General features: G+C 40.1%; 1 protein-coding gene across 6 annotated transcripts in view; it reads right to left on the reverse strand.

The window, feature by feature from the left end:
• rims2a (regulating synaptic membrane exocytosis 2a) overlaps positions 1–23803 on the reverse strand; it is a 138608-nt gene that overhangs the window by 59633 nt on the left and 55172 nt on the right. For 4 of the 6 annotated variants that reach the window (XM_055042210.1, XM_055042212.1, XM_055042213.1 and 1 more), the window contains 7 exons: positions 15757–16706; positions 6957–7168; positions 5444–5563; positions 2096–2195; positions 1893–2016; positions 875–921; positions 20–132 (listed from right to left, as the gene is read on the reverse strand). In XM_055042210.1, the coding sequence (XP_054898185.1) occupies positions 20–132; positions 875–921; positions 1893–2016; positions 2096–2195; positions 5444–5563; positions 6957–7168; positions 15757–16706 (1666 nt within the window). Of the gene's footprint in view, positions 1–19; positions 133–874; positions 922–1892; positions 2017–2095; positions 2196–5443; positions 5564–6956; positions 7169–7440; positions 7509–15756; positions 16707–23803 lie in introns of all 6 variants that reach the window. The other 2 variants (XM_055042216.1, XM_055042214.1) reach the window with 1 other exon arrangement.

The following is a 23803-nucleotide window of genomic DNA, read 5'->3' on the forward strand; positions in this document are numbered from 1 at the left end:
GAAAGTTGTTGTCACTTACTGAGAGTTGTCCTGACAGGTATTGGGGGGCGTCCCGCAGCATACTGGGACTCATGGGGGATGTGACAGAGATTGAGGGACGATCCATCTTTTGAGACTCAAAAGAGCTTGAACCTGGCAAATGTTGACAAAACAGTTAAAACAAAAAAGTGCTGATGTTAAATTTATGTTGTGCTTTTAGTCAACTATAAAACTAGATAGAGAGGAAACAGAGTAAGGAGTTGTACAGCATTGACATTAGATTGGACTGCCTTGGACTGCCATTGAAAACTGTGAGAATGTGTAGGAACAGTGGATTTTAAATGAACTCTGAATGGCTGCTCCATTCAAAATTATAGCCAGGGACAATCCCAATCAGTTGTAAACACTCTCATATGCATTTCTGAACATAAAACGCTGAAAAATATTTTAACTTTACTGGTTAAAATCTCTGAAAAAAAGACTTTAACGGGAACCTTTTTCCTCTCTCCATCTCTGGAAGTCTTACATTTGAATTCAAACACAGCAAGGTGGCTGGGTTTAAATGGTGTGCTTGCAAATGAAAATGCAGAACAACGTTTAGGTCATTTAATTCTGATGGAAAAATAGGATTAATAGGGTTTTCAACCACTGGGAAATGTTTGGCATCTACCCTTTAAGAGCTCCGTATTTAGAACAGGGTCGATGCAAAAAGTCCTATTTCTGCAGCAAGACTGGTTTCTGTGTATATTTGGTCCATGTCTGCTCAAGAGAACTATTTGAGTTCTGAAAAGGTTTATGAATCAGCAGTGAGTCTTTTCTAATCTTAATCTCTGCAGACTATTTAATAATACATATGGGCATGTAAATAGTTGCTAAATATTATGGGAATACCTACTTGATTCCAGTTGTGCATGTGTGCTGTCGGGTATCCTTGGAATATCTCTGGAAAACAGATATGAAAAAGAAATGAAAAGAACAGTCCGGTATGGAAAAGAACTGAGTGGATCAATTTAAGCTAATGCTGAGTACACTATATCACATTAATCTTCATTCTGCCAACAGCCTCCTCAGCAGGTAAAAGTAGGTTAGGTTAGGAACTGACAAAGCACAGTGCCAGTTTTTAAATAATTTTTGTTCATAAACATTACTGACAAAATGACCAGAAACTCTGGTAGATTTCATACAGAGCTGGGAATGACAAAGCCAGACAGTACAGGGAAAATATGCTGATAAAGCAATGTGGCAATGGCCCTTTACAAGCTAACTTTTTAAGATAATGTGCCTTGCTCCCAAAAAATTGCTTTTAGAGTATCTATTTAACACATCAAAATGAAAAAATCCCCGACAGCGGTGGAGCCTAAAACCTCCCTAACTCATCCTTCAACATAAAATTTGTCGGGTATAAATAACCCTTTATGTCAGGGCTCTTCAAAACCAACCTCGAGAGCTTTTTAGATGCTTCACCACACCTGAATAAAATAAGGTGGCCGTTAGCAGGACTCTGGAGGACTTGACTGCACTGGGGAGGTCAGAATCACCTCCTCACATATCTGAAAGAAACTGGCCCTCGAGGTCTGGATTTGAGGACTCCTGTTCTATATGAGAGTAACAACATCCGAGGAAAACGTCAATAAAAGTCATTGATGTGAGTGATGCTATAATGTGTTGTCAAATATTATGAGACAATTAAATTTGATTTTGTGACTTGTGGACTACGTAGTAGCAGTGATGCCTTGCACTGAGAAGGTCATGGGTTTAAATCCTGATGGCAAGTCGAGGCATAAGGCAGATTTAGAGATACCAATTAACTAAACAGTTCTGTTTGTTCACTGATGTAGGAAGGACATTCCCAGTTCACTTTGAATGGATGTTTGCAGCAGGTGTGGGACTGAGGTCTAATTTTCCGTGCTCACCCTATAGGCCGTGAGACCACCAGCTCCACCTGAGGCTCAGGCTTGGATTCTAATATGATATTGTAAACTTCTTTAAATGTGGCTCCCTGTAAAATTCGTCCGTTCCACTCCAGAACCTGGTCACCTGCAGAAACACCAAATGAGATCATTTATTTGCTAATAAATATAGAATAGAAACAGCAGACAGGGTGTGATTTTGATACCTGGTCTTAGGTGTCCAACTGTGTCTGCTAGACTTCCTTTCCTCACTTTAGTGATAAAAGCACAAAGTCTGCCAGATTCTGTCATCTTGCCTCCAACGACCTGTGAAAGTAGAAATTATCACTGGATTAGCACAAAACACAAACTATCACTGGATTATCACTGGATTAACTCAAAACTTGGGTTGTACTAGAGTATTTGTTTTAGGGGTGCATTTATAAATTGTCACAGATTTCCTTAATGTTGGAAGATCAGTGATTTGCCGATACTTATCCACCGAGCTTATCTACCTCTTCAAAGGTCTAAAAATTAACCACTGTCCTCTTATGCTCTGCCATGACAGGTTTGACTGACAGACCGACCCACCACATCATGTCTGCACGTTTTCAATTAACAATAGTCACCCCACTGTTACCAGCTCAGTGACCTTCTTTCTATATTTGGCAACATTTTTTACCAAAAAAATCAGCATCGGCCAAAATCAGAATCGGCAGGTCAGGCTTTTGTAAAGATTCAGCCAGAAAACTCCAGTTGGTGCACTCCTTGTACTTATATTTATTTTCTGCTTAATATTGATTGATAATATCATGTCAATAGGAGCAACCTAAGAGATCTGAGACTAAAATAAAAGCGTTTCCTGGAGAACGTCATCGGTAAATGTGAACCTGTAACTTCTAAAAACCATCCGTGGCTCCACTTCAGTCCCCGGGGACGCTTTTTATCACAGCTCTGTGGCTCTGAAACAGCCGTGGGTCAGGTCTGCACGGTACAGTACTGAACCGCTGCACACTGCTGCACTCAGCTTACACCAGCAGCGTACAAATAATAATAATAAAAAAAAATCCCTTTTAATGGCAGCTGAATGCCAACATACAAAGAAGCTTAGAGAAGTCGGCTAAATGAAATGACTTTATGTAACAGGCAGGAGCTCGAATGGAAGGCCAGCAGAGGAGATGAGAGAAAGATGGTCAGCGAGGGTGAGGCTGGCAGCCTGACGGATGGCTGGCTGGATTGTCGAGCTGGTTGGCTGCAGCTGCTGAGCGGACAGAAACGCACAGAAGCACTGAGCAGACACAAACATGCCATTTCAGGAGGTTCATTCAATCAGTAATGATTTTTCCCCATCTTGCTGCTCTAGGTTCTCTCTCATCGTGGCAGGCTTTATGCAACAGTGCTAAGTGACTGTAACATCTACAACTGCAAAAATAAAATAAAGGGGGGTTAAAAAAGAAATAAAGAAAAAAACAAAAGCACTCAGCATGGGCAATGATGTGGTTATTTTGAAATAAAACCAAAAACAATGTAGAAAACTCAAAATAAAACAAAAATAATAATAAAAAAAGCTCAAAGTAATTTAAAGGCACACCAGTAAAGAGCGTTAGTTTGCATATTTATATGATCCAAATATAGGACAATAGAACATTTTTATGTTATGTATTTTATGAACACTTAATTTTCCCCACTTGTTCCATATCAAGAACATAATCACGTCTATAAGAAGTAAAAACGTTTCTAAATATTAATGCCTAACCGTGTAAGCAAACAACATCCAGGGCTAAAATTAGCCAAACATAAAAATAAACAATAGAATTATGGACTTTAGAACCAAAGACTTATTGTACGTAAATTTCAAAGTGAAAATTCTTGCTTTTAAATAAAATTAAGTACATTTTTAAATAAATCCAGTTGATGCTGCAACTGGTCATTTTTAAAACTTTTATATTCTGCACAATTTTAGCAATAAAAACAGACTAATCAAAAACAGAAATCATAATTTCATTTGTAATGATCATAATTACAAATTTCAAAAGAACAGCATTTAAGAAAATGCGGAGCACATTGAGTCTGTTAGTAAACTTCACAACACTACATTGAGTTTTTAAGTAAATAGCTTAGAACAGATGAGTAAAGCTAAATAAAATACAATTGCCAGCTCATTTGTTCATATTTCAAATCTCACTAAACATATAACAATTTACAAAAACAAAGTCCTCATTAGCTACCTGCTGAACTTCAGCTTGATTTCACACATCTAACACACTGGCATGGGAAATAAAGATCAATAAACCAATTGTGAATAAACACAAAATCACAGAAAAAAATTGATCTCACTTTCTCTTATAAGTTAAAACCACTTTTTATAGTAATCATCAATCAACATTTAAGTGACAATATCTTAAATTTCTGTCATTACATGTTTAACAGTAAACAGAGTTCCAGTGCTGTGAAAAAGTGTTTGCGGCCTTAAAAAGACTGTTTTTGCTTCTTTTTTTTTTCATATTGAATGTTTTCAATTATCCAACAAAATAAAGTGCAGACAAAAATAACTAGAAAAAAAGCAATCCTAACCAACATAGCACAGCCAACAGCAATGGCCAGACCCAAGCCTTATTACTATCTGACTGACAAAATAATATTAATGATCACTTCCATAGAATCTATTTGGCAACACGATATTGCCTGATTCAAAGAAATGCCAACACAGATGACAAAGTCATGGAAAGCTTTAAGTCTGGAAAAGGTTCCAAAGCCATTCTTAAGACATTTGGCCTAAATTGAAACCCAGTGAAGATCTAGGAATCTAGGAAACATTAAACAGTGATAAAACTTCCCGTAGATTAAATGGCTGTATGGGAATATCATATCATATAGGACATCTATGGAAGAGTTACAAGTCAAGACTTCCAATGATAAAGAAAAGTAAAACATTTAGGAACATTTTCTGGTGACTGCCAAGAAATTGGTGGAACGTTTTGAAAAGTGAGCATCCTGTGACATTAGTCGTAACACTAACACAGCAGTTAAAAAACAAACATGATACCACCAGCCAAACATGGTGGTGGTAGTATGAAGCTCTGGAGCTCCCCTCCTACTTCTGGACCTGGGTTTCTTGAATTCTTGAATCTTTGAATTGCGCTCTCTAGCAAAAGGTGCTAAAAGAGAGCACTTGACAATGAGTTTGGGAGCTTAAGCTTAAGCCTGCGTGGGTTTGGAAGCAGGACAAAGATCTCAGACACGCCAGCAAGGACAACTCTGAATGGGCAAAAAGGATTTGCCCAAAAATCAGGACTTAAAAAATCAGTCCAAAAGTCAGGACTTAAATCTGACTGAAATGCATTGGAAGCAATACTGTTTGATAATCCTAAAGTGTGGCTTAATAAAACTCTTCCACAGTGGCGTAAAACACTGCATAGTACACAAATGTCTTAAGGCAATTTTTGACATAGGTCCAGCTTAGTTGGGCTAGAATTTTTGGCTTAATAATAAAATAATTTTGTATTTACTGAGGTTGACAGGAGACACCTACAAGGATGCAAATACTTTTCCACATCACTGTATTAGAAACTCACTTTCAGACCAAGTAGAGCTCCTGAGTCTCGAGGCACACTTCCATCTTTCATGCGCTTGTTGAGCAAAATACGGCCAATGAGCCGATCTCCGTCTTTGGATGGCTGCCACGTCACCGGGTGCTACAAAGTCAGAGCAACAATACATCTTTTGTTTAACAACTCAGTCATTTGAAAGGGATCAAACCAGAGCAAAGCAAACAACTGTCTCTGGTGAAAAGGGGGGATGAAGGTAACACAGTCAGAGTTGACTTTGGGGGAAGAAAGTTCACACAAACTTTGACAATTTATGAGGAATGTTTATTTGTCTGAAAAATTTGTTCATTGGTGGTTTAATTCTGAATTCACCAATAAATGCAATTTGTGCAAATGGACATTTTTACAGTCAGAATTCAGCTGGTGTATTTTTCTAGCTTTCAGAGCTTGTGTGAACCTGCTAGTGTGAGGTTGGAGTGAGCTTCATGCAGCATCCCATGCAGAGTAAAGCAAGCAGCCCTAACACTCCCCCTCAAACCAGCACTTAAACAGAAGCAGGAAGAGCAGAGCGGCGCTCCGACGCTTCGCTGCACACAAACAGACAACCACCGAGTTGAGCGGTGAGGGGAGAAGCAGACGGCACAAGGGGGGAGGGTGAAAGGCAACCCATGATACGGGTTCAAATGAAGTAGACCACTGGGTGCCGGATTAAAAATAATAAAATAATAATAATAATGATAATAATAATAATAATAATAAAAAGTAAGGATGCAACACCAATGATTCAAAATAAAGCGAAGAGTCACAGATAAAATGAAATCACACAACCGAAAGAACAAAATAAAAAAAAAGAAAAAAGAAAAAGGGGGGAAGGGAAGGAAAAAAAGAAAAACAAATGTTTACATTTTTGGTGCAAAATAAATTCAACCTTCCCCGTTTTGTGTATGTTTGGGGTTTTGCTATTGAAGTGAGTGAAAGGGAGTTTTCGGGGAGGGAAGGGGAGGTTTCTGTCTGGACTGGGTGGTGTGGGATAGGAAAGTAGAGTGAGGAGGAGTAGGCCTGAGTAGAAGGCGATCCTTCTGAGCTAAACAGGACTGCTGCAGAGCAAGAAACACAGTGTACGAAAGGAGAACGAGCATGCAACTAGGAGATAATAATCTCCTAGGAGAGACCCACATTTCTGTGTGCCATGACAAACAAAGAGGTTGTGCGTCAGTGCTATCGCTTAACAGCTACTGCGACATGTGTGCCTTCTTTTAGGAGAGCAAAACAGCAAGTACAAGTAGCAAGCAAAGAGAGAGAGATTCAAAAACTTGTGTGTGTGTGAGTGTCTGTGTTGTTTTTTTCTTTTAGCAAAAATGTGATTGGATGAAAAGAAATAACCAAGTTGTGAAGAAAATTAACTTTGGCAAATAAAAACTCTGAAAGTAAACATCTCAACTGACTGAACGTGGTGAGAGAAAGTAAACAAATACTGAATGGGTAAATCATAAACAAGAAGAAGAAGAATCACAAAATGCAGGCTACATTTTCTCAGTACCTTCTCACTATGGCTATGCTCCTCGTTTAGGGTAGTGCTACTGCACGTATCAACTCCCGAGTCTTTAACCTGTGGTTCACACCATGCCAAGTCCTCTTCAAATGAGTGTCCCCCAAAGCGCACCATTTTCTTTTGCCTCTCAGATAAGGTGTGTGTCGGCTCGGATATAAATGCCTGCCCAATAGTTTTTCTTTTTCCCCTTTGACTCTCCCCTACAGGCGTGGGATAAAAAACAGAAAGAAAACAGAAAAAACAACATGCAAAGGTGTAAATAAAACAAAGGAAAACATGAAATGACAAAGGACTCGGGGAGATCGGGGGGGAGGGAGGGAGGGAGGTGTTGGGGACCATGGGAGGGACAATGGGACAGTAAAGACAGAGACAGAACGAAGAGAGAGAGAGAGAGAGATGGGATTAGAGGACAGGACGTGGGGTAGGGGGACAGGAGGGGAAGAGGGTCAGGGCAGGGCTCCACATGTCTCACCAAAGACATTGGGGAGGCCTCGCTGCTATGCCATGACGCATGGTCCCACCAATGGCCATCCATATCTCCTGTAATGTGAGGGGGTGGGGGGAGGGGTTGGAGGGAGTGGGGTGGAGGGGAAGGAGGGGGTAGTGGGACGCGAATACACGAGAGAGGACAGCAAGAGGGACAAGTGAGGACACCACAAACCAGACATACACAAGCGCATGTATTACATCTACATCACTTTGACGAGACGTCCACATCTTCACTCCAAACACACACTCACACACACGCCTACATACTTTCACACACTGCCCCGAACTCAGACGGTGAGCTAAGCTTCCTGTGGAGAAACGACGATGCCACTCAGGAATTAATCTGATGAATGATTAATGACTCCACGTTTAGTAATATTAAACTGGGATCCAAGTTTTTACATACATGAAGAGAATTAATTAGAAAACCCTGCATAAGAGTGGACAACTGCAAAGTACACAGAGATGCTTTTACTGTCTAAAAATTCACTTTTGTGAATATTATGTTTGATTATTCAGGCACATCTTCTGTTCTTTATATCAAGATATTGATGTAAAAGAAATATCTTATATATTTTCAGGCCAGTTGTTGATGTTGCACTTTGACATCAGAAGCTACGTTTCCATTGACAATATAGTCACTCAATTTGACATTTTGAAGACAAAGCCTATTTTGAAAACTCTTGTTTTGAAAAGTCTTGGCGGTGGTCTTTTGGTCGCATTAAAATTGGTTCATTTCACAAAAAAAACACCAATGGAAAGTTGTTGTTTTTTTCTATCACACAAGTCACATAACAACCTGATGTTGCCACTGGCGCAAACCACGAAGAAAAGTAGTTAGACGATCATTGGGCGGCATTTCTTTTAAGCAAGTCATAAGCAAGCATATTTATTAATTTCATTTCATATTTATTAGAAACATCGCAAATGCAACATTGTGGGGGCTTTTGTGATTAGCAGAAAACCTACAAAGATCTGCACACTTTTGTAAGGGAAACTCAGCTACTGAGAGCCGACTGCAGTAGTGGGGATGGGAGCCTGGAGGCAGAATGCACATTTTGTATCGTACCTAGAATTGCATTTTTTCCTAAATATTATGGATGTCACACACGCTAGGATGTGTGGCCCTTTTACTGACGACTGAGAGTAGAGATGACCAAAAATGTCTTGCAGCTGGCAGTGTGTGAGTTCATAACAACAGAATGGTGTGTGTGGTCTACTGTGCACTCCGTTCTGCGGGCCAGGTTCAGGACAGAAAGCGTTTGCTACCTTCCAGTTTGACTCTATTGTGTTTGCGTCGTTTTTGGCGAGCATTATAAAGTCTGGTGGTGGTTGCAACTACTTTCATATTTTTCCATCCTCCACATTCACCAGCTCTCTCTCCCCTCTCCGCCCCTCACTCAACGTCCAGCATTTACACACTCCCTTCCCAGAAGCTTTATTAACAGTGGCACACCACAGTGGGGCATCGATTCCCACCGAAGCACAGTGTGGTTTTTCAGAGAGCAGGAAACTCATCAAAGCCATAAATTATGCGCATCAGCACTGCGTGCCCGGCCCTGCTGCTTCGCCCCGGCTCCGTGGGCCCCCTTCAAAGTGCTGATTCAGGTCGAAGGCAGAGTGCGGGCGGTGGCAGAGTTCACCAACTCCAGGCTCTCCATCACTCTGACAGCTCAATAAAAACCAGTGTAAACTATTAATTGGATCATTAATTATTGATGCTGTTTTTACTACAATTCGAAGTGTGAGAAAGAAAAAAATAAAAATAAATAAATAGAGGCAGGGGTGAAACAATGTGTATGTTTAAAACATAGTCACGACACTAAGAAGGAGATACGAGGTCCTGGTGAAACTCTAAGACTAAAAGGCCATTCTTAATACATAAAAGCATCAAAATTACCTTTTGAGGTGAAATGTCCAAATTAATAAGAGTTTCTTTGTGGGATTTTGTAGAATGTTGACAAACTACAGACCAACGGACGTGCAGAGGGGCAAACGCGGAGGGCAAAAGCCGTTAATGGCAGTGTAATTTAGGTTGTTGTTACACAGTGTCCGCCTGTCTGCTGCAGTTAGCTGGCTATTCTCTCCTTTTCTGTGTGTTCGGCACTATTATGAGACTGCCTGTCAGAGGAATCAATAAAGAGGAAAAGGAGAGCGGACCATCGCGTTAAATCAGTCTCCAGTGCTCAGAGACGGCAGTCAGACCTGGAACAGCAGACACATCCTTCCTTCTCCAGCTTCATCCTCCTCTCAGAGCGAACCGCTCTCGTTTCCTCGTCCATCCTTAAAGACCCCCAGAAGAGCGCTGCAGACCTGAGAGCGGGGCGTATATCCTGCTTAGCTCTGCTCTGTGTCACCGCTGCACCTTCAGCGGCTTACTGCTATTTCGCGTCTGTCCAGACAGACTAAATGTACAAATTGTAAGAGATTCATGTGCACTTATTGCAGGAAGCAAAAGCTTATTTTTTGCGTCAAATCAAAACTCATAAGGCTACATTACATCAGGAAATTATCAGAGATCCACCAATCCACTACTGATGTCCGTATCGGTCCTGATATTGAAAAAAATTCTATATCGGGTATCGATGACAATGTGGCCAATCCATGAGGGCAGATCTATTCAGGTTAACTTTTGTGCTTTGAGCGACTTCTTTATTTATTTTGCATTATAGATAGATATATGAGTCATATATATGATACATATTTACATATGTGTCATACACCTTTTTACAGGCGCCTCGCCCAAATATAGTCTCACAAGACAAAATAAAAACATATACAAATAAGCAGACAGGCATAAATTTATCAAGCTCCTAATTGCACTGACTGAACAAATGAAAGTTGTTTTTACATGTTTTACTAAGCTTGTGAATCTAGTGGGGTATTTCAGTGAGCTGTACTGGTGCAGAGTTATCAAATACATTTGTAATTCAGTTCATTTATGCCTGTGTTTTTTGTTTGTTTGTTTTTTTTTTTTGTCTTTATAGAAATGTTTTGAGCCAATTCAGCTGTTATTTTTGTATCGGATAGGTATCGATCAATACTTAATCTCAGATATCTGCATCGGTATCAGAAGTGAAAAAAGTGCACCGGTGGAAACTTCACTACAATGCTAATGCAGAAAACTATGATTATGAACTTGATGACATCAAACACACTTTTTTGTAACATTTTGCGTCCTTTATCGTTAAACAAATCTCCCACTCATCTCTATGAGCATTATTATCTCTGCTACTGTATAAGAAAAATGTATGTAGGCAGTCCATCATTATAGCCAAATATATAAAATTATCAGTGAACTAAAAATAAATAAGACAGCATAATACTCTTTCAAATACTGTCTAAGCAGTCCTTTTAAATGTTCATGTTGCACACTAATATTGCAATGACAAATGTAATGGAATATGTCTGATATCTCATATGTGCCTGCAGTTGATGTAGCTGCTCTGGCAGCATCAGTGGACAATGTTGCGCTTGATCATTAGCCTCTGTGGCCGCCTCTTTATAAACAGGGAAGCGGAAACTCTGTGCTCTGGGCCGTGCAGGAGTGTAAAAACACAATGCCAAGAAGGACAGAAATAATCACAGACTTCAGACAGTTTAAAATAAATTAAAAGAGTAAGAACGATGACTCACAGGTGGAAAAACATTTAATACGACTCCCAATTTTTTTCCAAACGTGGACATCCCAGCAAATTATCCCAAGATCAAACTGTGAAATTAGTAAAGAAAAGCTATGTTGCACATTCTGCAACCCGACTCTTAAAAACAGCAAAAGCAGAATGAGTAGAAACAAGGGCCGGTTTGTTTTGTACCTTCACTTGAAGACAATCTGGCATCACAACTTAGGTTCGTGGAGCTGCATCAGAATGAACCACAGGACCAAAGTATTCTAGAGTCAAACCAAAGGCCAAACAGGGCAATGTATGCTGACAACAGCAAAATCTGCAAACTCAATATGACCAAAGAAAGCTGTCAAGCAGAAAGGACCAAAATCCCAAATAGTTCACTTAAAATTGTTACGAAGTCCTAGTCATAAAAATACACAAGATCTAATGTGTATCTGATGAAAATACTGCCTATTTAAGTAGGACTAGCATTACCAACATCACTACTGTGTGTTGCTGCAGCACACAATAATACTGGGCTAGTAGGAACAAGTGTTACTACAACAGGAAACAAACCTAAACGATACACCGTCAAACTCCACCACCACCATCAGCACCCGGCTGGAACCTGTTAGACATCGATTTGCCTAACAGGCTGGAGCACAAAGAGCAACAAAAACATTTCAGAAATTTGAAAATCAAACAATAATGAATGTGTGACAACTGCATCTGTAACAGAAGTGAAAAAACTTCTTTGCAATGCTAATGCAGAGAACTATAATTATGAACTTGATGATATCAAACACACTTTTTTGTAACATTTTTTGTTCCTTTATCGTTAAACAATAATATTTTTGCTAAATGCTAAATGCTATTTAGCATTTTTAAATAGTTTTGCTTTAATTGTGATCCACAAACAAACAATGTTTTGACTCTGCTGCATATCAGTGAAGCAAAGCAATAATCAGAACATGGATTTCTGACAAAAGCTCGAATGAGAACAACGTACAATATGGCTAATCTGAAATGTTCAACAGCTAAGCTCTGATTTTCCTCTTCCTTCCATGAAGGCTGGCCTGAGGAGGATGCAGACACAGACAGAAACACAGAAGCTGTGACCCTTTCAAAGACCCTATTTTGGCTACCTGTAAACATGGAAACTCCCACATTAATAATGTATAACCAGCGCTGAGCTGCTTCTTTTACCACAACGGACAAAAACTGAAGCCAGCTACATTAATTCATTGGCCTTGATTTCTAATGATATATCAAGGAACTGAGCTTCTAATTTTTATTTCTTTATGTATATTATAGTTTTAAGTAAAGTATGAACATATACAGTAATCATTTTAACACAGCCCTATTTATTTAACAGCAACTACTTCTGTCTTTTATTTTTGGGGTTGCTGCTTTTAGGCTAAAGAGTATCTTAAAGGGGCAGGTTTTCTTTATAGGCATATTGTGCCATTTTATAGCACAATCAAGTACCTATGTGAACTTCTCTTGTTATATATAAAAAAATTGACTCTGTAATTGAACATCTTGAAATTGGGCCTCTGTCTCTTTAAAAACTCCTGCTCTTTCTGAAACTCCGCCTTCAGAAGTCACAATAAGGCTCCTCTATTAACTCTTTAACAGTGAGTCAATGGAGTAAAACTGAAAAGTAGCTTATATAATGACCTCACCACCAGGTGTTTGCTAATTATGCTGACTCTGCATGATGTTATTTGATTAAGTCCCTCAAATCACTTGTTGGAATCAGAGTTTCTATCTCTTTGGAGGCAGGACAAAAGATCATGTGTCCGGTGTGTTCAGTTTTTACTTTTTTTTTCCTGTTTCTTGATAAAGCTGATAAGAACCACACAGTACAGTCAACACGAGTGGTAGAAAGAAATAATAACTACAAATGAGTTTCAAATAACCAGACTACGAATTACTGAAATAAAGAGCTTATTAGAAAAATACTAGAAGCACATGCAGAGGAAACTATTAGTCTAAATGTGGCCATTAAGTCCAGAGCAGCTCTCTCCTATTTATCCTTTAATCTGAACAGCTTTCTTCCTGTTTTGATTGAATCGTCCACTGTTTGCCACCTCGCAGTAGCTTGCTTTACACAGACTCATAGCTCTGCACCAACACAAAAGGCTCAGGTCAGTAGGGTACAGACACACCCTCTGGTCATTTGTTATGCTGAAGCATTTCTAGGCATCAGTGAAGGATAAAATTATTTAAAGAAATTGAGACAGCGTCCCTTTGTTCACCACACGTCCACCTTGGCCGCTTCCTGGGTTTCTCCTCTAATTTGCCGCACTGATCATTAGAACAAAAACCGCTGTTTAAAGATTTTTATACCCCCAGTTCTGCACCTTCTCATGTTGCAAACACAAACTTCAACGTGTATTAATTTAAAGTACCGGAACAACACAGAGCAGAGCACGATTGTGACGTCTGCAAAAAATAATACTTTTTTTTTTTCTATTTTCAAAATTACAATCTGGAAAGGGCGGCGTTGCGTTCATATTCACATCCTTAAAGTCGAGACTTTGTAAAAACATGTTTCACTGCAATTAAGCCTGCAGGTCATTTCGAACATTTCACTACCAGTTTAAGAAATTACCATTTTTCTGTGTAAAGTAGGTCAGGGCCAGTCCGAACGGACGAGTGCCTCTAAAGAAAAGCACTTCTACAGCATGTGTCAACTAGTGATTATTTTAGTAGTCGATTATTCTGTCAATTAATCAGTAAATCTGGCACTTTCTGCAGATAATTCATTAAATATCTAAAGCCTTTTTTATACAATATTAGAAATACATACAAATTGCAAATAAATAAACTCTTTTTTGAATGGAAAATAAACATTTTATTGGCTAGAATGCAACAATATAATTTCTCTTTATAGTATTTTTGATCATTCGCAGCAAAAGAGCAGCCATGTAACATCACAATGTAAGGCGAACCTGTTGTATAATTGTTTGGATTAACAGATGAATAAATGGACAGAAAAAGGTGCTTAATAATATATTTGATTTTACAGAATTTGAACCAGGTGGTGCTAAAACTATGCCACTAGGAGTTTTTTTAACATCGTAAATGCAAAATGTATATATTTCTGGTACAGTTTTGGCCTAATTATAAGTCTAAATGTATTTTTCTTTCAATAAAAGGCCTTTTTTTAGAGTCCGTATACTCCAGTTAACAATTAATCATTTAGCAAATTAGTTAATGATTACTTTCATAAACGGTTAATGACAAATAATACAATTAATTGTTCCAGCCCCGTTTTGCTATGGTGTGTTTATGGTGAATTATGGAATTAGTTACATATAGAAACATATCTGACACTCATTCTAGTCACATTTAGGTCAAACCATTTAATTTTGGCCTCAGCTGACCACTGCAGCTTCTACCACACATATAGTCTTGAAACTTTTCCACATCGTTTTGATTGGCCTGTCTGCTATGTTACTTTGTCTTCCTAATGCTGTCAATGCAGACATGCTCTCTAAGACCAATTAAAACTGCTGCGCTGATACTGAAGTTAAAGTTCACACAACTGGAGTGAATGCACAGGGACACCATTATGGCATATTTTATTCTTATTTGTAAAAAAAAAAAAAAAGTTAACCTAATTTTTTACTTCCAGTTTTCTGTTGTTCAGTCCCCAACAAGAATACACTGAAGTTTGTTGCTATAATGTGACGAAAAGTGAAAAATTTGACGTGGGGAAGAAAACCTTTGCAGGGCAGTGTATAAACGTTCATAGCGCAGGAGGTGAGGAAGAAAACTTCAAGATCAGAAAAATTGCCGGAGATATGTTAACTTAATATGGTATGCACAAAAATTAACATCCATTCACACTGACACACATCAGGAGAGCTCAAGAACTCCCAGCCTCCTCCTTAAAGGGACAGGAGCTGCTGCAGCTGTTCCCTTAACGACTAGAAACTGCAGCACACCACAGCTGAGATATAAGACTCATTACTGCCAGTTCTCACAAATGTCTTCCCAAATGTGAAATTCTGAAGTCCCTTGTTTAATTTGAAGTCTTACAAGAAACATGCAGTGACTGCTAAGGTCTCTTGACTTTTCATGCAAAAATTCTTCACATAAATTTGTAACTCCAGAGAAGAGATGGTGATGATCATTGGTTTTTATGATTAGAAATAGTTCACATTCAAGGATATGTTTAACTGAAAATAATGAGTCATACACATAAAACTGCACACACGCTCAGACACGCACGCACACACACACACAGACACACGCCCACACACAACACAAACGTTCATAGCGCAGACTGGGGAAACTGAAAGTTATACAGTATTTAAGTCATCAACAGCATCAATAATCAACATGAGACAGAAGCAGTAATTACATAATGAACTATTTTTAAAAAGTTAAATTTTCAAATAAAAAAATATTACTGCTTAATAGCTTAATAATGTCCAAGAAGCAGTGCAAAATACTTGTGAATTATATCGTCAGCTTCCTAATATAATAGACTATGTAATTTTTTTGCCAAAAGTAATTTTGGCAATAAAAAAAAATAAAAATACATAAAATACAAATAATCACCACCTCTATTTGTTATTCCAAACGAAATAGGTGATGTTTCAGGAAAGTGATGATATACTAGCATTTAATAAGCATATAAATATGATAAAGAGAGAGAGGGGTGTGCAGGCTCCTACCTTTTTCACTGACTGACTCACTCTCAATCTCCACATCCTCACAGCTCGTGTACTCCGGCGTTGTGGCCAGCTCCTCCTCTGAGCTGCTCAGTGACACCTGCCTCATTTTTCCACCCTTTTTGGTTTTGTGGGGTTTGGGGGGCGGCGGCCGTACCGACTCCGACTGGTCCGAGCTGAGGGAGTCATTCCTCAGCATGCTCTCCATCTTCTCCCTCTTGGTTTTGCGGACGGCCGAATTGGGATCCAGGTGGTGTTGCTGCCTTATCATGGGGTCCCCTCCGATGCCCAGGTCTCCTCGCCGCAGGTCCCCGGACCGGTCTCCGAGCACGGGGCTCCGATGCGGCGTCGGGGGGCTGCGGTTGGAGCCCCGGTGACCTCCAAGGCCCGGCCCCATGGGTCCAGGGGAAGAACGGTCGACGGAGTATGAGCGCTGTCCCACCATTGGCGGCCGGCGCTCGGTGAGATGCTGGCGGGACAGTCTGATGGGGCCTGGCTCGTCCTGCTCCGTGTAGGCCAGGGAGACGTCGCTGTGGCGGCGCTCGTGCCTCAGCCGGCCCACTTCGGCGTGCATCCTCATTTGCTCCTCGTAGGGTTGGGGCTTTACGGGGTATCGTGCCAGGTTGGGATCGCTGCGGTACCGCGTCTGGAACTCCTCCTGCCGCTGGCGCTGGAGGTCAAAGTCACTGGGTGGCCCGTCTAGCTCTTGGTCCAGCGGATATTCCTGGGAGTGCCAGCGGCCGGGGCCCCGGTGGTCCCGGTAGCCCGACCGCATCGTATTAACGTCGGGGAATATATGTGAGCCCTGCGGAACCCGCCGTGGGTCCACATCCCCGTAGTCTGACGGTGATCTGGGCATGCTTCCGTCTGTAGGTGCATACTGCGGGTGGTCACCCCCCTCCCTTTGGTCGTATTTTTGGTTTGGATCCCTGGATGCAGACGGGCTTCGTTTCCTGAAGGGGAAAAAAGAAGAACAGGCGTTTGCTGGGTGTTGCACAATCCACTGAACAAACTGCAAAGTTCAAGTTCAGGTTTATTTCTCAGCACATTCAGTAACAAAGCAGTTCAAAGTGATTTACATCATAAAATTGAGATACCATCTCCTATTGTGAAAAATGCAATAAAAAAGCACGGATTAATGATTGAAACTTGATAAATGTGACAAAAAGACACTTTAATGTCTCCATTTGTCAATCTGCCTTACAAGACTGGATCACTAGGATCCTTTGGACGGCAATAAATTGGAGCAGAAATCAGTATAAATAGTTGCTTTGAATCGAAAATCGAGTTTGACTCAAATCGAATCATGAGATGAGTAAAAGATTCCTCAGTACATTTTTATATTAAAAAAATAAAACGGCAAAAAAAATATGGAATAGAAAAATGTACAAATATAAGGTGTTATAGGATTACACTGATACATGAACAACAATGGAAACAGGTGAAATTATTGAATCCATTCTCTATTGAACCTGGACATCAAAAAGGAAACCTCAGTGAGGAAGATGGAGAGCCTGGGGGAGGCTAATTGTCCAATAATGCGTTTATTTCTTTATTCAGAGTTAATTATTCATGAGCCACTTTTCTCCTACATTTCTTCCCCTATTTTACTTCAAAGTAATAATGACATTTCAGTATGGAAAAAGCTCAGTGAAGCATCCCCTTCATTTTGTACCCGACAACTTTCCATAAATTTTAAAGGGCTTCATAAATCATGGCTGCCAGATCAGCTTTGTGGTCAAGGTAAGAAATTCCCCGCGTGTGATTGGCTGATGCACTGAAGAGGAATGAACAGGTATGACCCTCGCCTGCTGCAACACAGACCACTGAGGGTCAGTGTGACCATCATGGATTGGCAATATAGCGGATATAAACACTGTGGATGGGTACATCCAGGCAAACATGTTCCTCTGTTCTCTCAGATGAGCTTTCTATGTTGAATACTGAACAATCTCTCTAAAACAAAGTGCCAGCTCTGGGGAGAGAGAATGATGAACGAGTGCAGCGTACAAGGTTGTGAACTACTGTACATTTAAAGTATGGGCTGTTAGAAAGGAGAGAAAGTTTAACAACTGTGCAGGACAAAATGTGCTTTCCAAAACAACAGAACACAAAAACATGTGTTACTCAAGTGGACAGGAAGGATATCAACAAACTTCGGCGTGCATCCTCACTGACAGGAAAACATGAAATAGCATTTTTCTTGGAATACTGTAATGTAATCTTTTTCCTCCTTGCACTTTACACAAAACCAGAGTTGCAGATGGACCTGCACAACACACGTCTATCCTGTGTCCATTCCCACATGGCAGTGAGTTTGGGTTTGCGTTTCACATTTGCTGCTGTAGAAGCTAAAGAAAACTTTCAGTCCCAAAGAAAAACTTGGGAGTTTTAGGAAATGGAAAAACCAGAACACAAACCTCGTGAAGCAGGTGTACATGTCAAACACAGCGGACATAAACAAAGTGCATTTTGGCAACGTGTAATTCATCCTGACTCAGGTCCCACATTTCACTGCCTACATTTAGCCTTGCATAAAAATGCCCAATCAAGCTAACAGCTCTGCTCCACCAATGTTCAGTATTCAGTTTGCACGAGACCAGAGCACAAAATCCGTCCTGCTCTCTCTCTCACACACACACACATGCACACACACAGCAATAGCAGCCATTGTGATGTGCTATTTACCTCCACCCACAGCAGGGTGACCAAGACCAGAGCTAGCATCCTGCATCCCTCTCAAAACATTTAGGAAATATAGCATGACGCCATGCTATGCTGCTCTACAACTGAAAAAATGTAACTGATTTATCTGTTGAGTAAAAAACTAAGCAGGTTTACGACATGAATGGATGAATTGCATTTTTGAAAAGCAAGTACCAGGAAAATGAGTCCTGTCGTAGGTAGGAATCAGAAAACGGACAAAAAGTGAACAAGTTCAAGCTACATGAATACAGTTCACGGCCTTTGGCGCTCTATGTCTTGCATGAAGACGTGGAAGTGGGAGCAGTCCTTGGTTTGGCTGTAGTTTTAGTAGCTGATAACAGAAAATGTTATCAGATTCTGCTGCCAGCCATGTCGTGAACTTCCACTGCTCTACAGGTGATTCCAGTGATAATCATTTTTGTAAGTACACCGTCTATCAAAAGCAACGTAGCGTATTAAATCCACAGTTCACAAAAATCATGGGATTACACTATGGTCTCGTAAGATTAAAAAGTGGGGCCAAAAAAGATTATTAGTGACCTGACATTGGCTTGCCATGATAAAACCTTTATGCATTCTTCCACACAAGCAAACAGAAAAAAAAAAGAAACAATTGGTGAAAATCCCTGATAAGCTGGTGTGTAATGACAAGTGAGTCCGTCGGTCCAGAGGCTGTCCCAGTTTGCTTCCAGAGACGTGTTCGCTTTTTTGCCCCAGTAAACAGAAACATCCACAGTCCAGGCCAAGTTCCAGGGCCGACGCTAGATTATGCGACCTCCTCAGCTTCTGTGTCGAGAATCTACTGAGATGACCCGGTTAGAGGAAGCCCGAGGTGTAGATCATAAATATCTGATTTGGATTAATGATCTCTTTTTGTAAACCGTTTTCCTGGCTTGGAATGTTTTAGAATTCTGACTCCGCTATAGATGGTGTCAATTATGTGAAGCGGAACCAATTGTGGAGAAAAATGGCATCATTTCTTAAAACATGATTACCTTTCATAAGTAATTTATTTTCCTAGATGAAGTTTGCATGTTCTCCCTGTGCGGTTCTTCCCTGGTTGCCTTTCTTCCCATTTCAGTCCCCAAAAAAATCCTGACTGTCAGGGGGTGGGCATTTATGGTATCGCTTATCATGTATCGCAATACATTTCTTGCCATAATAAGAATTTTTATTTAATGTATTCACAAGGAATTCCAATTAATGATGTTTAAAATACGCCGAAACCATCCGCATTGTTGGTTTTACCATTTTCTCGACTGTTTATTCAATCAAAGCATCAACAAATATGGAAATATAATTAAAAGCAGTTGGTGTCTGCAGTTTAGTGATACAAATCACTCTTTGTTATGTGACTGGTAAAGAAGCGCTTTACAAATGGAGGTGTTTTTCCCGAGCAGTATTTGTGTTTGCGGGGCTGTGATTGTGTACAATTAGAAATGAATAATCCTTATCTGTTGTGATTATTGCTATTACAACAGATAACATGTACATTCTCTCATGTACTCACATTTACAATTAACATGTTAGCTCATCTATGGTGTACTATTCAAATGCCATGATCAAATTTTAAGTTCAGCTTCAGATGCTTTCAAATCCTCACCAACTAGCAATCCGGCGGATGAGAATCGCCTTTTCCTTTTCTATGGAAGGACTGTACAGCTGCAACATAACTTTTCCACAAGTCCCACGTTTAACTGTAAAAACGACTCTAAAACAAGAGGAAAGACTGACCTTGAATAATGAAATGGTTAAATCTGAAGGTGAAGCTCAGTCCAAATCCTCACAGAAACAGAAGGAGGAGAAAAAACGAGGAGAGGACGAAGGAGGGAAGACAGAAATGTCTATAAGAGTCTATTTAAAGCTGTGAGAGTCATTCTGCTGCACTAGCATGAGTCAAGCAGTTCCGGAGTATCTGGGATGTTCCTTAAAGTGAAAGTAAGGCATTTAATTCCCTTGTTCCAGGGTACTCTTAAAAACTATTTAAATCCCGATGGGAACCAGACGAGAAAGGTAAAAAATTCCATCACGCAAATCACAGCGGAGCAGCAATCGGTAAGTGGCTTCGCCTCTGATAGTTTGGTTTGTGCCGTCTAAAACGACACCAACACATTGCTGGATTAGGATCAATGGCACAATTTATGATTGCGCTCCAAAGGCTTCTGGGGCAAAAAAGAGAGAGAGAGAGAGAGAGAGAGGATTTTTCTGATTTGAAACCTAAGTCATGTGATCTCCATCTGGCTGGAGACTGAGCAGTGACCTTCCTTCTAATTCTCACCAACCGCATCAGTCCTCAGCGACAAAATTAGGAGTTCTCAGTTCGCTCTTAGGGAGCTTGACTTTCTATGACCCCTAAAACACATAAAGTCAATGTGATTATTTTTAAGTGCTAATTAAACGCAAAGAAGGGATAAGAAGTGGCGTATAAAGTAAAGACTATACAGTCTATGAGTGGACATATCATGACAGATTCTGTATCCTTCTAAAGGCTTCCTACCTGCTTTGTTTTAATCTTTGTTACGGCATTTTCATTTTTATTTTCAGGTCAGAGACTTTGTGACATGGACCAATGGGCCCAAATGTTTTTAGTGCAAACGTGTGATTCACTGAATCTATTTCAGCATCATTGAAGTTACTGGGAAAAATCTGTACGTTCGAACACCAATAGTGGACAACCTTAAACACTGGAGAGAAACACTTTTTCTCTCTGTCTCTGCTTGTTGTAAGTTGTAAGATTTCCATTTTCAGTTCGTCACAAGCCAGGTAAGGCCAGAGGACCCAAAACGCGGACTCATGTCAGAGTAGAACCACTTTGTTTTTTTAATTCAAGTAAAAGTACAAAGTAGGAAATGAATTTAGAGCGGGAACAAATGTATTTGGTAAAATAGGCTGCAGCACCGAGTAACTTGTCACTTTATGAGATTATTATTTAACAAGAATATGAGACAGACATTACAAAGCTATGTGAAAATTGTGGTATTTTACAGACTGAAAAGAAATGTACACATAAATAACATAATTTTAAAAAATTACACATTTAGGCATAAGAAGCAACTTTCCAAGTCATTTTTTTTTATGAAAAAAACTAAGAAGCCATTACTTGTCAGAACAATGTAAAGTACTTCCAGTAACAATACGTAATGTTTGGCCCAAATGGCTTAAGCAGATAACAACAGAACAACAAAGCTTGTGTACAAACAGGAAATCTCACTTCAACATAAACTGTAGGTGTGTGTGTGTGCGTGTGTGTGTGTGTCTCTGGGTCTGCTGTATTTTAATTTAAAATAGGCTTGGTGTTCATTCACTGGAGTCACTTGGTTTTACTCCAGTAAGAGTGGTGATACTTTAGAGTTATATTATTCAAGTAAAAGTAAAAAGAACAATCTTGCCAAAAAAAAAAAGAAAAAGGTAAAAGACTTGAAACTGAGGTAGAGCTTGACCTTCCAACAGGACAAAAGCCTTAAACGTACCGCCACAGCTACAGGGGAAGATTGAGGTTTGAAGTGTATTTCTGTGTCAGGATGACTCAGTCAAAGTCTAGAAGAAGAATTGAAGATTGTGGCTGTGACATAACAAAATATGGAGCGTTTCCAACAGTAAGAATACCAATGGGTAGCTGGCAAATTACGAGAAAAATATGCAGTCATGTGTTTGGCAGTAAGAGACAACAAAATGTATGGTACACACACATAAGCAGATATCCAAACCTTTGCTGAAATACTATTCAAGCGTACGACCTTAGAGTCTGAAGAAATTGTCACAAAGATTAAAAAATAAATAAATATCCCTGAAGTAATTCAAAAACAGGAGAGAGAAAAAAATAATAACTATGCAACACGATCTCTTTAAAGAACATATGTAATACGAAAGATTCAAATAGAGACTACAGACTGCAGATGTCATGCTCTGTCTGAAGCGATTACACACTGCCGGAACGAACGGTTCCATCCACAGCAACTCACGACAGTCGCACACGCATTTCCATCAACGCTCGACGAAAAGCGAAGCAAGGAAACAGAGAGCCAGCCACATGCCTCCACGGCTGCAAACACAACAAGCAGTGCTCTGCGTGTTTACATGGTGTTGACGTGCTGCATGCGTTCTATACTGTGCCATTCATGCTGCACCGCCTGTAAGGCTTCCTTTTTAAGAAGAGGCACCGCTAGTACTCTATGTAGGCCAAGCCCCAGCAGAATATGCCATTAGATTAGCTACAAGTCATGACTGTTACACTGCAGCTTGCTCCTCCCCTCCCTACAGGAAAAGGTTAGAGAAGCAAAGCAAGTGTACTTTTTCTTTTATTTTCTGTATCATACTGCCAAGACCAGCTATCAGAAAAAAAATAAAATTGCTCAGCACAGCAAGAACATCATAAAGCAATCACCTATTTGGAGTAGAAAACAGGCAAGACAGCACCCGCAATTTCTCAGCAGCACATATGCTACTGAGCTTTTATGTTTGTATACTATTACGAACATAAATGTTATAACACATGGGGAAAGTTGTAAACTACAGAGGAGGGGAGTGTGGGCCAGAGCTGTGATCAAAACAGCAACTCTTAAAAAATGACTGCTCAGATTATCGCCTTGCCGCGCTCATGAGCACAAACGGGACCGGGTGAAGGTGGAAGTCGACTCTGTCCCCAAGAGAACTTGATTTTAAGCTGAGGATTGAGAAAGAAGAACATCCAGGATCAGCATGCAGCTTCAGTTATTACTTCTAGAAAGTAGAGCAAGTGAGAAATCTGGGTGTACAGATGGACTCAGACCTGAACATTCAGCGACATGTAAATGCAATTACAAAGTCGGCCTTCTATTACCTGAAGTTTAAAGCACTAACGTCTGAGGAAGATTTTGAGAACCTAGTCCACGTGTTTATCTTTAGTCTCAGTGCTAACAGTGTCTGCCTAAAAGTCAGTCAGATATTTGTAGCTGATCCAGAACGCCGCTGCTGGTGTTATGACTAAAACCATGAAGTTAGAGCACATCACCCTGGTTCTTAAGTCGCTACACTGGCTCCCTGTAGCTCAGAGAACAGACTTTAAAATCCTTGGGTCAGTTTATAAATCACGGAACGGTTTAAAGATCTGCTGTTGTTGTATCAACCTTTCAGACCTCCGAGGTCTCCTAGTTCTGGTTCTGGTTCTGCGCTTCATTCCCAGCAGCGGAACCAAACATGGAGAAGCAGCATTCAGCTTCTATGCATCACAAATCTGGAAAAAACCTCCAGAAAACAGCAAAACAGGCGAAACTCTAGCTGCGTTTCTATTACAAATGTGCGCAAGTCTTTGTCAGTAATCCTCTCATGTAAAAAAAACTAACAAATAAAAATTTTAATTTCATAA

This window comes from Poeciliopsis prolifica, unplaced genomic scaffold, assembly GCF_027474105.1.
Source record: "Poeciliopsis prolifica strain line A6 unplaced genomic scaffold, Auburn_PproV2 SCAFFOLD017, whole genome shotgun sequence".
NCBI classification, from domain to species: Eukaryota; Metazoa; Chordata; class Actinopteri; order Cyprinodontiformes; family Poeciliidae; genus Poeciliopsis; species Poeciliopsis prolifica.